This window comes from Papio anubis, chromosome 5 (genome assembly GCF_008728515.1).
Source record: "Papio anubis isolate 15944 chromosome 5, Panubis1.0, whole genome shotgun sequence".
In the NCBI taxonomy this organism is placed as follows: Eukaryota; Metazoa; Chordata; class Mammalia; order Primates; family Cercopithecidae; genus Papio; species Papio anubis.
In genome coordinates this window covers 15,853,531-15,868,453 of record NC_044980.1, presented here as the reverse complement: position 1 = coordinate 15,868,453, position 14,923 = coordinate 15,853,531, and the positions used below count along the sequence as shown (strand labels likewise).

The 14,923-nt window shown below is 42.2% G+C and overlaps 1 protein-coding gene and 1 long non-coding RNA gene across 5 annotated transcripts in view; one reads left to right on the top strand and one right to left on the bottom strand.

The window, feature by feature from the left end:
• The window catches only part of LOC116274873, a 70,822-nt gene that overhangs the window by 19,824 nt on the left and 36,075 nt on the right, over window positions 1-14,923 (bottom strand). The window lies entirely within an intron of this gene.
• The window catches only part of RETREG1 (reticulophagy regulator 1), a 149,600-nt gene that overhangs the window by 105,309 nt on the left and 29,368 nt on the right, over window positions 1-14,923 (top strand). The window contains exon 1 of one of the 3 annotated variants that reach the window (XM_009208181.4): window positions 5,734-6,880. The exons of the other annotated variants lie outside the window; for them this stretch is intronic. Within the exon in view, the coding sequence (XP_009206445.1) occupies window positions 6,846-6,880 (35 nt within the window). The 5' untranslated portion in view covers window positions 5,734-6,845. Of the gene's footprint in view, window positions 1-5,733; window positions 6,881-14,923 lie in introns of those variants that run through there. 3 annotated transcript variants of the gene reach the window in all.

The following is a 14,923-nucleotide window of genomic DNA, read 5'->3' as shown; positions in this document are numbered from 1 at the left end:
GCTATTGCTGGAAATCATTTCTCTTGATTTGCAAACCATTGTCTCCCCCAGTTGTGTTAGTGTTTTTATGTATACAGTTCTATAATGTGAAACTATGAGGATTAAAACTAAAAAAAATTCTGTGACCAAAAATAGACAAATTGAGATATTGCCAAGTTATATGAAGAAAACACATTGGAATAAGGAGATTATGAGAAAGACATAAGGTATTTATTACATTTCTTTAAGAGAAGAAATAGACAAGGATAAAGGAGGAGCAAGTTTCATAAAGGTGATGGGTTCTTTGCACTTATTTCTTGGAGATACCTGTGGGGCTTTCAGGTTCCAGGAACACTTCTACACTGCTGATAGGAATGTAAACTAGTACAACCACTATGGAAAACAGTGTGGAGATTCCTTAAAGAACTAAAAGTAGATCGACCATTTGAGCCAGCAATCCCACTTTTCCTCTAGGTGTCTACCTAGAGGAAAAGAAGCCATTATATGAAAAAGACACTTGCATATGCATGTTTATAGCAGCACAATTCACAATTGCAAAAATACGGAACCAACCCAAATACCTATCAGTCAATGAGTGGATAAAGAAATATATATATGTATGTTATGGAATACTACTCAGCCATAAAAAGGAATGAAATAATGGCATTCGCAGCAACCTGGGTGCAGTTGGAGACTGTTATTCTATGTGAAGTAAACTCAGGAATGGAAAACCAAGTATCATGTGTTCTCACTTATAAGTGGGAACTAAGCTATGAGGACACAGAGGCATAGGAATGATACAGCGGACTTTGGGGACTCAGGGAGAGTGGTGGGAGGAGGGTGAGGGATAAAAGACTACACACTGGGTACAGTATAAACTGCTTGGGTGATGGGTATCCCAAAATCTCAGAAATCACCACTAAGAACTTATCCATGTAACCAAATACCACTTGTTCCCTAAAAACTATTGAAATAAAAAAAACTAAGCTAAAACATTTCAAAATAAGAGAAACATTAAATATCTAATGAATGAAAAAGTAACACTGAATATACTGAAGATAAAAGTGAAACAAGGCAAAAACACAGATTCTAAAATGAAAGTATCTGTACCAACTTCAGGCAGGTGGCATGAGGTGGTGCTGAGAACCAGCAGGCCTTATTTGGGCCAAGTTTCCGTTACAGATCCCACAAGTAGAAAACAGGACCTTTGGGCTTTCCCATATTTGCAGAAGATTCAACACTTGATTCCTTCTAGGTTAAAAATAAGAATGTGGGAGGGAGATGGCTCTTGGAGAGCATGAGCTCTAGGTTAGTCGTCTCCTCCCCATAAATCAAGCAAAAGCACCCACAGTCTACTCTCCCCAAACCCAGCTTTTAAATTAAGTTTTAACTCAGAATGAGAGCGACAAATTCCTTAATAGCAGTATGTAAATAATTTTTGTGTTTTGACCAAAGTTAATTCAGCCATATCTTAAAAAGATTGATTTTAATCATATTTAAAATTATGTGTTAAAGTTAACTTAAATTATATGTTAGTCTGTCATAGATATTAAACACAATATGAATTATTAAAAAAAGAAAGTGTAGTCAGAATAGAGTTGCCAGTCAGCGTAAAATAATTTGTCTCATCAAAGATCATGACAAGGAAGAAGTGGACAGAGGTGGCAGAGCACAGAGTCAGGGGTTTGAGAACAGGGGTTTCAGTCAACTGAGAGGCTCCCATGGGAGAAGGAGCATCGAACAAAGAAAACAGGACTCATTCTTACAAATGTTTTTCTGAAAATGGTCCTTGAAATGCCCACCGTGGAGATATTCTTTCTTCTGTCTGAGAGACTGGTTCATTATTGTCTTAAGAGTGAGCCTTTGGGGCTTCCTGTAGTGAAGAAACAGTCCAAACCAAAAAGAGCTGGTCCATCAGACGGCTGGTGTAAAAATGGACAATGTCTTTTCCAATGGCTTGGCCATTTACAATAAAGGCAGATACTGGGGCATGGAGTTCTTTAGTTTGGGACTCCTTGGTTTTGGTTTAAAACGTGTGCAAGGAGGTCCCCTTGGTCCTTGTAGCTGTTGTGGCTCTAAAGACACGTGTCTGTTTGTCTTTTGTAAGGAGTTTCCCCACTGCTGTGGCTGCTGTAACTCTATGTTCCCTTTGCTAAGGGTCATAACATTTCTTTAGAAAAGCACAGGTTCTGGATCCAAAGTTCTTTTACATGAAATTGGCTGGAGTTCTAGACGGTTGAGTTCTAGACTCCTCAGATCCAGATGAGCCCATGATTCCCTGTCTTCTAGTAATCTTACCTACCTACTGAACCCAGTCCAGTTTCTAATTTGACCCAGTCAGACACCTGAGGCCTCCCTACAGACCCAGCCCTGTTTCTGTCATGACTTCTGAACCCAATCTGCATCAAACAAAGTGCTCAAAAGTACTCAGAGAGCCCAAAACACAGATTCACAGAGCTCAGAATCCAAGAGAGAACTCAACCGTGACCCCAGTTGCTGCAAGAGATCGTTGGGCACAGTGGGCCCTGGCAGTTACCTTTGCTTGGTCTCTCGGTGTTTCTGGGACTCACTAGAGGTCTACTTTGAATCCCATTTCTGACACCTGGAGCGGCCTGGTGTTTCTGGTAACATCTCCTCAACCAGAACAATCACAAAAGGCCTCATTTGGCTCCAACAAGGCTGAGAAAGGTAGTTTTTATTCTGTGAAGGCCATGTGTACAGCTAAAAACTGAGGTTTCTGTTACCTACTAAAGTTGGGAAGGGATGTGAAGGGACAACCTGTCTTCACACTGGCATCTGCGTTTGGCCATTCACTGCTAATATTTTCCTGTAACATCCAAGAGAGGGAGGGTCTCTCCTAGTGTCTCAGTAGAAAGTTCCAGAGCTTTAACCAAAGCGGCTGTAGAGGAGATAGAAACAAAGCAAAACTCAGACTGATGGTTATGTGACGGGGAAAAAGGTGTCAGGAAAGGTGAATGTTTGGCTTTGAAGTGGTCGTGATTTTCTAGGGCATACTATACGATGAAATTGCAAAGGAGAATAAAAATGCTCATTTAAAGTATATTGCTGATATTAAATGGACATACGTTTGGAAAGAGAGTGTATACAGGAAAATTTAAAATGTGGAGGTATCTGGTCCCTTGGGCTTCTGCAGCACGTGTGGGCTCTGCTGGAGTGGAAGGACACCCAGCCAAGGCATAGTGACCTGGAGGCAACTCCTGGCTCTATCACCCGCAAGTCACCTGGCTTTGCTGTGCCACAGTTTCAGCATGTAAGAACCTTGGTGATCACTTCAGTGGCACTCAGGGTCTCTCCCACATCTGAATTGTGTGAGTCCTTAAGTTCTGAATGTCTAGTAGGTTTCAGGTCAGTGAGGAAACCCTAAGCACCTTAGTCCCCAGCAGGGTGAAAGGTGCCATATGGGTGAAGAAGCCATTTTAGGCCTTCAGTAAGGGTACACTTGTCTATTGTGTAGCTACACTCTGGATCTGTTGTCTGTACTGTCCTTGTTTTCCCTCTGATAGGGTTTGGATCTGTGTCCCCACTAAATCTCATACTGAATTGTGATCCCCAGTGTTGGAAGTGGGGCCTGCTGGGGGGTGATGGGGGATCATGGGGGTGGAGTTCTCATGAATGGTTTAGCACCATCCCCCCTTCATACTCTTTCTTGCTCCAGCTCTGGCCATGTGATGTGCCTGCTCTCCCTTCCCCTTCCACCATGATTGTAAATTTCCTGAGGCCGCCCCAGAAGCTGAGCAGATGCCAGCCAAGCTTCCTGTACAGCCTGCAGATCCATGAGCCAATTAAACCTCTTTTCTTTATAAATTACCCAGTCTCAGGTATTTCTTTATAGTAATACGAGGCTGGACTAATACACCCTCCTTGTTCCTGTGAATTTTAGGAATTACCACAAATATACCTGAAGGGGACTCCCTGGTTAGAACAAGCAATTTTAACACGCATGAAGGGATGCTAAAACAAAGTACTGGTGCTCCTTGACCTACCATGGGGTTACAGCCTGAGAAACCCATCCTAAGTTGAAAATATTGTAGGTTGAAAATACAGTTAGTCCACCTAGCCTACTGAACATCAAAGCGTAATCTAGCCTACCTTATACTCAGAACACTTACACCAGCCCATGGTTGGGTAGAATCAACTGGTAACACAGTTCACTGCAGAGTACCGGCTATTCACCCTCGGGACTGCGAGGCTGACTGGGAGCTGCGGCTCACGGCTGCTGCCCAGCTTCACGAGAGAGTACCCTACCACATGTCGCTAGCCCAGAGAAAGATCAAAATTTAAAATTTGATTCCCAGTTTCTGCTGAAAGAGTATTGCTTTTGCACCACTGTAAAGTCAAACAATTGTTAAGTTGAGTCATCCTAAGTTGGGGACTGTCTGTAATGGTAACTATTTCCTGTTGGAAACAGCGAATCCATCTGTGATAGCACTGAATCAGTTCATCATCCTTTACAATTGAGAGGCAGGTCTCAGGGATATATTCAGTTCTGTGGTAACCAGCAACTAAGATCAACAACAGTTATGTTCAGGTATTCAAGAAATACTAAGCTAGAAGCTTAGGAGAAAGAAAAGGTAAAATTCGTGGGAAAGAATAATCAGAGCTGAAAATTAGATAAGAGAATTAGCCTTTTGTATTGATTAGGGTTTTTTGTTGTTGTTGTTGTTGTTGTTGTTTTTTCTAGACAGGGTCTCACTCTGTTGCCTAGACTAGAGTGCAGTGGTGCGATCTAGGCTCACAGCAACCTCCGCCTCCCAGGCTCAAGTGATTCTCCTTCCTCAGCCTCCTGAGTAGCTGGGATTACAGGCACGCACCACCACGCCCGGCTAATTTGTGTATTTTTAGTAGAGACAGGGTTTCACTATATTGGCCAGGCTGGTCTCGAACTCCTAACCTCAGGTGATCTGCTTGCCTCGGCCTCCCAAAGTGCTAGGAATTACAGGTGTGAGCCACTGCGCCCAGCTGGTAAGGTTTTATACAAGTGCCACAATATTATCATTGATAATATTTTCAGCATTTCAACTTTTCAGTTATTTAAAAACCTGGAATTTCTAATAGTATAGCACATCGCTGTGCCTCTGAGAGGCTCTTGCACACCCCAATCTTCAGAGCTCAGCCCATGACTGTTTTCTTTCAGGTTCCTGGTATTTCAGTTGTGTGTCTGAGGAACCACACCTAGTTCATCTTAGACTTTGAAGTGTCTGAAGTGTTCGGTCTTGCATAAAATATGAAATGCTTTAAGGAATTGTTAATTGTGAGATGCATACATCACAAAATAACTAACACTATCCAAGAGAAAGCAGGTATTATTTGTTTTGACATTTCTTTAATGTAGTAGAAGGTCGCTTTGACAAATACAAATGGTAAAATATACATTAAATATAGATAACATGCTAGGATTAGCAATAACATAACAACAGAATGCACAGATTTTTTTTTTTAATTTTTAAAATTTATTTTATTGTTAGTTTTTTAAAGAAACAGGGTCTTGCTCTGTTACCCAGGCTGGAGTGCAGTGGCACGATCTTGGCTCACTGTAGCCTCCACCTCTGGGGCTCAAGCAATTCTCTCACTCCAGCCTCCTGAGTATCTGAGACCACAGGAGCATCCCATTAGGCCTGGCTAATTTTATTTTTTGTAGAGATGAGGTCTCACTGTGTTGCCCAGGCTGGTCTTGAACTCCTGGGCTCAAACAATCCTCCTACCTCAGCTTCCCATAGTGCTGGGATTACAGGTGTGAGCCACGCACCTGGCAACACATTTTGAAAAGAATGTTGTTTCTTAATAATTAGATCTTGCTTTCTGCCATCCCTAATATTCCTAGTCAAGAAAAAAAATGGCTTCAACTTTTTGTCCAAAGCTTTCAGGATATATTCCTAAAGAAATCTCAGTAATATTTCTTCTGGCCTTTTTGAGAGCAAGATTTGAAGGGATTTTTGTTGTACTCTTTTAAAAAAGCAAATGAGGGATAGCTCCTCTTCAGTGACAGGCCAAGCTATGAAAACATCTAGACCCACAATCCTTCCTGTGCCAGTGTCAGGCTGCCCCTGAGGACAGGGAAGTCCTGGGGAGAAAGCATTTTGCCCCGATGAACACATGAACTCAACATTCGTGTGCATGCTTCCGGTGAGTTGAGAAATCCAGATGACCTGAAGAAAGATTTTCTTGGAAAACAATATCCCTCAGAACCCTATTGCATAATGGCTTTTGTTTGAAACTTTTTTCAGTAAGGGATCTTTTTGCTGAGTGGCTAGGTGTTCTCCAGACAAACCCCCCAACTCTCACAGGTACAGCCCGTTTTGCTGTCTGCTCTCCACCTCTCTCCTGTGACTCGAAGGAGGAGATTTGATAGCCCAGGGTGAAGTTTCAACCTCCTGTGGCCACTCCACCCTTAGGTGGGTGCCTAGTCATGTCAGGAAAAAAAAAAAGCTGGGGGAAGAGAAAGGGCAGGCGGGCCTAGGTGAAGTCATCCAATGAAGGTTACTGGCTGAGCAGGGACACCTCACACGACTGGAGAGAGAATGCGGGGCAGCTGGGCAGGGCTCACTTCCAGCTGCCTGTCACGGTACTGGGAGTAAGAGGTGACCTATTTATTTTTAGAAGGGGGCAGTGATAATAACCCAGCTCCTAGCTTCATTCAAGGCAGGCAGGCGCTTTGGAAGTTTGTAAACACCGACTTTCTGAGTAAGGGAGGAGCACTTTTTTTCCAAAAAGGAAAGAACGTCTCTACTGGGTTTTTTTCCTCCTGATATTCAACATTAGAGTAGAAAAGAAACTATTGTTTGGCCCCATTAGCTGCGGTTAGCAGGTGCTGCAGCCTTCGCCACTGTTACTTTTAAAGGGCAGAAATGCCTGAAGGTGAAGACTTTGGACCAGGCAAAAGGTAATTGTGATATCTACGTACTTACTTATTTTTCAGTCTGTTTCATTGACTAGTTATCTTTTTAAAAATATTATGACTAATTTAAAAAGGAGTTTAAAATGTAAAAATATTAAGAATGCAATCCTTTAATTTCAGAAAACATAATTTTCTTTGGCACGAACTCAAGAGAGACAAATAACTTAATGTACTCTTAAAAACTTATGCCAATAAGTGCTTTTCTTGAATCAGAAAGTGATGGCCAGAAATTTTTTAAAAAAGTGTTTCCCAGCACATCATGTAGAATCTACTTGAATGTTTTCATGTTGGATTTTTAACATTAGATGATAGTTGTTGGAAATCTAAGCTGTTGAACATTTTTAAAAACCTTTTGCATTTTAAAGATTTGTTAAGCATTTCTAAAGGTTAAACATTGGACCAACATACCATTCTGATATTGTAAAACTTTAAAACCACAGTTCTTATTGTTGAAAATGTGATCACTTGGGCTCCCTTTACAGGAAGTACATTAATTGTATCACTATTTATATTAATATCTAACTCTAAGAAGGGGGAGATCAAGAGGAGGGAAAGGAAGCAGGCAACTAATTCCTGCTCATATGAGCCTAACTGTGCCTAGAGTGAAAAAGTCTGCATTTTAGCCCCATTGCTGTGAACAACTTTTGTATGAGTCAGTTAGATGCCTTCGTTGGAATTCTAATTGGGGCCATTGAAATTCAGATATGAAGTAGACAGAAAATTGTTAAACAAGAAAAGGAGTGGGACAATTTTCTTGCCCAAGAAAGTGGAAACTGGTAACTCTCTAGGAACAAGGGCACCAACATACATTTTTGTCTTGTATTAAAGACAAGCATCCTCTTTCAGCCATGGGTATATGGGGCATGTTTGTGTGTGTGGTAATTATAATCAGTTGTAATAGAGTCTGTAAAAGCTACTTTTCTCTAGTTTTTCTGGTTTCTATTTTCTTACAAATTCCTTCGTAGTACATTAACATTATGTTGACATTTAATTGAACAATGAAACAACTTTCAACATAAAATGACACAGTAAATGAAGTACTCGAAGATGACATTTATAGAAATGCTTAGAGTGGGATATGGGTTAACTAGCTGGTTAAGAAAACATTTCCAGAGAAGTGTAAATGTCAGGTTCAGTTTCCAGATGATGGGTTGATTTACTTGTATGTATCCCCTTCATGACATTTTAACATTTCTGGCAGCAGGACTTTTATTTTCCTCTTGGCACCTAGGCACTCCCACCCACTCTCTGCATAGAATTTTGCACAGAATAGGCATTTTGAATACATACTTGTAGAATGAAATGTATTGATAAGCTATTTGATATGTGCAGTACATATTTCTGGGGCCTACTCATTTTAGAGGTTGAAAGAAGGGAGAGATTTGGCAGAAATGTGATTAGGGTTGCTTTAATATAATGCGATATTTTCACAATTAAGTAGTAATTATTGATAAATATTTTGAACCAACATTTTGTGATATATGCTAAACAAACATAAGAAATTTTTCTAAGAATGCTGGTTAACAGCGGTAAACAGATAAGAGTATATAGATATTATATAACTATACACACATAACTATATATTATACACACATATAATGATTATTATTACCAAGGATTAGTAATGTATTGGATTGAAAATGGGAGATGACTCCTCCATTGAGGTAGCATATTCCTGTGCCACCTCCCCCGCTACTTGTAGTTTTAATTTTGATAACTTTAAGCTTTTACCTATTGGTGGTGTTCTATACAATATACTTTATCTTCATACATTTGTTTTTTCCTCTATCTGTGCAGAAAGAAGGGGCAACCCATACAGGGGGAATGTTTAGAGCTAGGCTAGAAATAAAAGATTACAACTGGCCAGGTGCTGTGGCTCACACCTGTAATCCCAGCACTTTGGAAGGCCAAGGCAGGAGGATCCCTTGGGTCCAAGAGTTTGAGACCAGTCCGGGCAACATAGGGAGACTCTGTCTGTACAAAAAAATACAAAAAATTAGCCAGGTGTGTGCACCAGGGGGGTTGAGGTGGATCACCTGAGCCCAGGAAGTGGAGATTGCAGTGAGCCATGATCAGACCACTGTACTCCAACCTGGGTGACAGAGTAAGACCCTGTCTCAAAAAATAAATAAATAAATAAATAAATAAATAAATAAATAAATAAATAAAAAGATTGCAGTGGAAAAGGAATTTGACTTTTGCTACCTTTGAGACGAAATGCCTTTGGACAAGTCTTTTGGTGCTTTGTCTGAAAGAGAAATAACTGTTGGAAGTTGTTTATCTGCGGACAAAGTGCATTCTTAGAGCTTGATTGCAGCAGGTTCTAGTTGAGTCTCACACTGAGGCTTCTTCATGTGACTTTAGTCCCATTTTGGCACTTGATGTCCTAGATTGCTCTGGAACCATCAGTGAGCTAAATCTCAGTTTGGTTTTTAAAAAATCAGTGGAAGCCAAATGCTCAGCAGCTTCTTAAGTGTATCCGGTGTAGGGCAAACTGCTGTGTGTGACCTGGTCTCATGGCCCCGAGGCACCATTCGATATTCATCAAATGGACTTGGTGAACCAACGGCCTGAGAGGGGGCAGGTCCAGGAGGGACCCCCCCCTCCTTGTGGTTTATCTTTTGTCAGCAATATGTGGTCTTAGTAGGAGCCTCTGGAGACTCCATGCCCTTTTCCAAGGTCAAGAGACGAGGGGAGAGGGTGAACCTGAGTGCCACTCTGAAGCAGGCGAGGAAGGCAGAAGCCCAAACAGGGAGCCTCAGGGGCCAGAGAAGACGGAAAGAATAATGGGAGCAGCGACTAGGGCAGCAGACAAAGTCAAGAAATAGGAAGAAACATGTACCCTGGCCAGAGGCCTGGCTCTGCAATGGTTCCTTGGCCCCACCTTGGAGCCGGGGCCTGGGAGGGCCTCTGACGCCTTCAGCAAGCAGCCTGGGCTGAGGGGTATGGAAAGGGGGATGGTCCCTGTTCCAGCTGTCCTGAAGGGAGGGGGACTCTAGGCACCAAGATGGAGCTCTTCATGCATCTTCTTGTGGAAGCGCTTTCCGGATGACTTCCCGAATAATTGTGTTCACACGTTCATTGCTTCACTTGGTAGGGCTTTATGGTGCTCCCAATGTCAGCCAGCTGCGGTGCCAGGAGCTAGGGTGACGTCAGGCCCCTGCTGTCATGGAGCACACAGCCCAGGTGTGGAGACAGACCCCAAGGTGAAAAATAAGTAAGCAAGAGTATTTCAGATAATAGGGGCTGAGGAAATGAAAACTTAAAATGGTCATGTGGGAGAGTACTTGGCGTGCAGGCTGGGGGAGGGGATTAACAGCAGAATGTCATCTGCTAATCCAGGCCCCTGTGAAACATCCTACTGGACTTGTCGTACAGTAAGGACTGAAAAGTTTGTCTGCAAAGGCCACTGAGTCCACACAACTGGAACTTAGTAATACCAGTTTTGGCTCCTCACAGGCCTCTTGTGACTGCTGGAGCGGTAGGGTTGCCATACATGTGTGTTCTGGATACATGAAGGTTATTGTGTTGAAGACCACCAAAGCACTTTTAAAGCCAAAACGTCATTCATAATTGCACTGAATTTTATTCTTGGAAGTTTAAAAGAAATTGACTTAAATATATTCTGTAATCCAGATGTTTTAATAATTCAGATTAGCCAGATTTTAGGCTTAATTTTACATTGACAAAGCCTATCATTGATAATACCATTTCTTTAAAAAATCGGGTGAGGAGGAGAAAAGCCTGGCGCAGGAGCCTGACCAGGGTGCAGCTGGGATTCTTATGAGCCAGCGTATTTCATCTTTTGTATGTTTACAAAGGTCATATGTGGCCTTTGGTTTTGAAATAGGTACAGAGAGGTGAAGTAAACAAAGTTCACACAGCTGTGAAGTGAGGACGTTGTGATTTGAAGGCAAGTGGTTGATTTCTGAGGAGCCTGTGCAGTTAGACACATCTACAGCTGTTACGTGGTTGCAATGCCCTAGATGTGTTTAGCACTTAGAAAGAAGGGCAGTGTGGGCACAGAAAGGTCAGTAGGGTTGGCACCCAAGGAGAAAAGAGAGAGTGGCTGAAGTGGGAGAGGTATATAAGAGTCCTTCACTGGGCCGTGCAGGCAGCGGTGTGATGGTGAATGTCATGGACTCTGCTCTCTGTGGTAGAGAATGCCTGATTTTTAGCATTTGCTGATTCCTGTCATGTAAATACTCCCACTGCGGTTGATTTCACATCACCACGTGAGGTCACTAAAAGTGGAGCTGGAACTATTCACAATAGCAAAGACACGGAATCAACCCAAATGCCCATCCACAATAGACTGGATAAAGAAAATGTGGTACATATACACCATGGAATACTAGATAGCCATAAAAAGGAATAAGATTGTGTCCTTTGCAGGGACATGGATGGAGCTGGAAGCCATTATCCTCAGCAAACTAATGCAGGAACACAAAATCAAACACCACGTGTTCTCACTTGTAAGTGGGAACTGAACAGTGAGAACACGTGGATGCAGGGAGGGGAACAACACACACTGGGGCCTCTTGGGGGATGGGTTTGGGGGGAGGGAGAGCATTAGGAAAAATAGCTAATGCATACCAGGCTTAATTCTAGGTGATGGGTTGATAGGTGCAGCAAACCACCATGGCACACATTTACCTATGTAACAAACCTGCACATCCTGTACATGTACCTCAGAACTTAAAATAAAAATTAAAATAAAAAAACAGTAGAGCTGGAAAGAGAATAAAAATATTGGCCCTCATGAGCCTGCGGAGGTCAGTCCCAATACACCACTGATTGTGGGCCAACACAAGAGTGAGCATTTAATTCTAACTGTGCTGTGGCGCCTTCATTTACATATCCCTAAGGTATAATAGACATTCAGCAAAAGTTTGTAGAAGGAATGATTTAGTTTTCTTTTTGTATTTTTTTTTTTTTTTGAGACGGAGTCTCGCTCTGTCACCCAGTCTGGAGTGCAGTGGTGCGATCTTGACTTACTGCAACCTCCGCCTCCCGGGTTCAAGCAATTCTCTGCCTCAGCCTCCCGAGGAGCTGGTATTACAGGTGCCCACCACCACGCCCAGCTAATTTTTTTGTATTTTTAGTAGAGATGGGGGTTTCACCATCTTGGCCAGGCTGGTCTTGAACTCCTGACCTCGTGATCCACCCACCTCAGGCTCCCAAAGTGCTAGGATTACAGGTGTGAGCCACCGCACCTGGCCTATGAAATTATTTATTTTTCTTCCACTCTTCTATGATAGTCATGGAAAATGTATCTTAGATACGGGAAATGTGTACCACTTTTGAAATTCTATTTGTCCCAGCTGGGCTAATATTTAAAATTGATTAAGAACATGTAGAACAATGCAATCTTTTTGATGCAAGAGAGTTTGTTGAGTTTGTTTTGCGTGAGATATCCGAATCACCAGTTAATAAGTGGTGTGCTTCCTAAACCCTTGCAGTGCCCCAGTGAGTTTCCTGTAATCACACCCCTGTGAAAGCTGATTTCTGTTTTCTAAACACAGAGTGACTAATTCTTTTCTGCTGTTCGTAAAATGTGATGAAGGTTTCTCTGGTTTACCATACCCAAGGAGGGCTGCAGCTGCTATGGGTGGCCATGGGGAGGGTCTGTCCCTGGTGACTGACAGGACAAAAGCGGAGGGTCTGTCCCTGGTGACTGACAGGACAAAAGCCTAATTGTGTGGGCTTCCCTTTATTCCCCGCCTCTTGTCTCTTTATGACAAATCTGTGTCTAAATACATTAGAGCATCTTGCTGCTTCTCCACAGTGGGCTAATCTGGGTCCTGCAGAAACTATGTGGACATGAAGTCTTGTCTGAGAGCAAGCCTGATACACTACTATTTGTATATTTTAAAAACAATGTCTCTTTAAACAATTTTCCCACTAAAGGATGTTATAGCTGTTCATTTGGGAAGATAAAAATAGTATTGGGAAAAAAATATAATGGCAAAGAGATCAACTGTAATCTTAATGCCCGAAAAAATACTGTTATACTGTCTTCTGGTTCTTACTGAATATATTTTCTTGGCAAAGTTATAATAAGTATCTCATATGTACAATTTTGTCTGCTGCTTTTTTTCTCTCACCAGCATGTCTCAGTGGCATCTAGCCATATTGGAAGCATTTTTAAATGCCTGCAAAAATATCCTATCCTTTGGATTAACCCACCTTTATTATTGCCTGTTTCTTACGGCCTGGGCCCAGAAGCTGGGACAGCATCATTCCCACCATATTCAATGGGTCAGGCAGCCCAAGAGCCCTGATTAGAGGGGAAGGGACATAGAGCTCACTTTTCCCTTGGGAAGAATGCCAAAGAAATTGGGCTTTAATTTACAACTAACTGAAAGAGAAAAAAATGCTTACTTAATATTTATGACTATGAAATTTTATCATTTGTTAGTGGAAAGGATATCTCTGGTAGTACTTGCCATCTGGTGCTCTCTGTGCTCTTAAAAAAATGCGGGCCAGGCTGGGCGCGGTGGCTCATGCCTGTAATCCCAGCATTTTGGGAAGCTGAGGCAGGTGGATCATTTGAGGTCATGAGTTCGAAACCAGCCTGACCAACATGGTGAAACCTTGTCTTTACTAAAAATACAAAAAATTTAGCCAGGCATGGTGGCACATGCCTGTAGTCTCAGATACTTGGGAGGCTGAGGCAGGAGAATTGCTTGAACCTGGGAGGCGGAGGTTGCAGTGAGCCGAGATCACACCACTGCACTCCAGCCTGGGCAACAGAGAGAGACTTCGTGCCAAAAAAAAAAAAAAAATTTGCAGGCCAGTGACCTCTTTCCCTAACAGAATGATGCGTAGTCGCTTGATGAATAAGCTCTTCTACATGGAATAACTTTCCAGTTAATTGAAGCTTGTATTTTAAAGTGTAAACACTGAACGAACACTGAACGATTTTAACCATTATAACCATTCTGCTGGGTGACTATGAACATGGGTTTTAGAATGATGCAATGCTGTTTTTACTCCTGGCTGCAAATCTCAGCCTCATCAGGTACTAGCTGGGTGACCTGGGGTAAGCTACTTAACCCCTCTGAATTTCATTTTGTCATCTGCAAAATGGGGATAATAATACCTACTTTATAGATTTGTTCTATAGATTAAATATGGTAAGCCACGTTAACTATTCACTTTAGCGAATGGCTCATTAAGTCCTCAGAAGTAGTTGTTAACAGTAATAATAATGATACATAAGTTATACATTTCCTTAAGCAATACAAAATAGGTCACACTGAGTGAAAACATCTCAAACCATCTGTGGTTTACCCCTAGAGAAAATCCTGATTGCCAGACATAATATATAGGGCAGGTCCTTAATGTGTGGTCTACCCACTCTCTCTAGGTGGTAGTCTCCTTTAGGGGGTGTGCAAAGTTACCTGGGGCCCCTTTTTAGGAGAAGCTCCAACTCCCCAAACAGCTCCAGAGTGCATTCCTGCTCACTCTGGTCCAGAGGGTCTGTGGGCTCTTTGTGGTTGGTTCATCTTGTTTTGACCCTTCCTAAGATTGCTTTAACACATATGAACATTGATCTTATGCCATGGACCATGCTGAGTGAAAGTATTTACTCTTTAGGGGGAAAGCAAGGATGTCTGCCCAGTGCATCTTATAGAGAGATGAGTACCCACACAGTGAATTTCAGGCTCAGGGCATGCATATGTCTTTTGTGCAGTTGGTTTGCTTTAGTCTTTTGAGCACTCTGAATCTTCTGACTGGCCCTATTTCCATTTCTGATTGAGCCATTTGGAGGTTTGGAGGTAAAATTTCAGCTCTCCTCTAGCAAGTGTGTAGAACCCTCTGGAATGCACTCCTGTATGGTCTTCTTCCACATGACCTTCTTCTTCTTTTTCCCTTCATGTTCTTTAGCCTCACAATCTCTCATTCACCCATTCTCTCATCTCTCTCTTTGCTCTCCTTGTACCGTCACACCAGTGAACTGCTTTCTTAAAACCCTGGCACGTGCTGTCACTGAATCCCAAATTGATAAAGTCACGAGGCAAA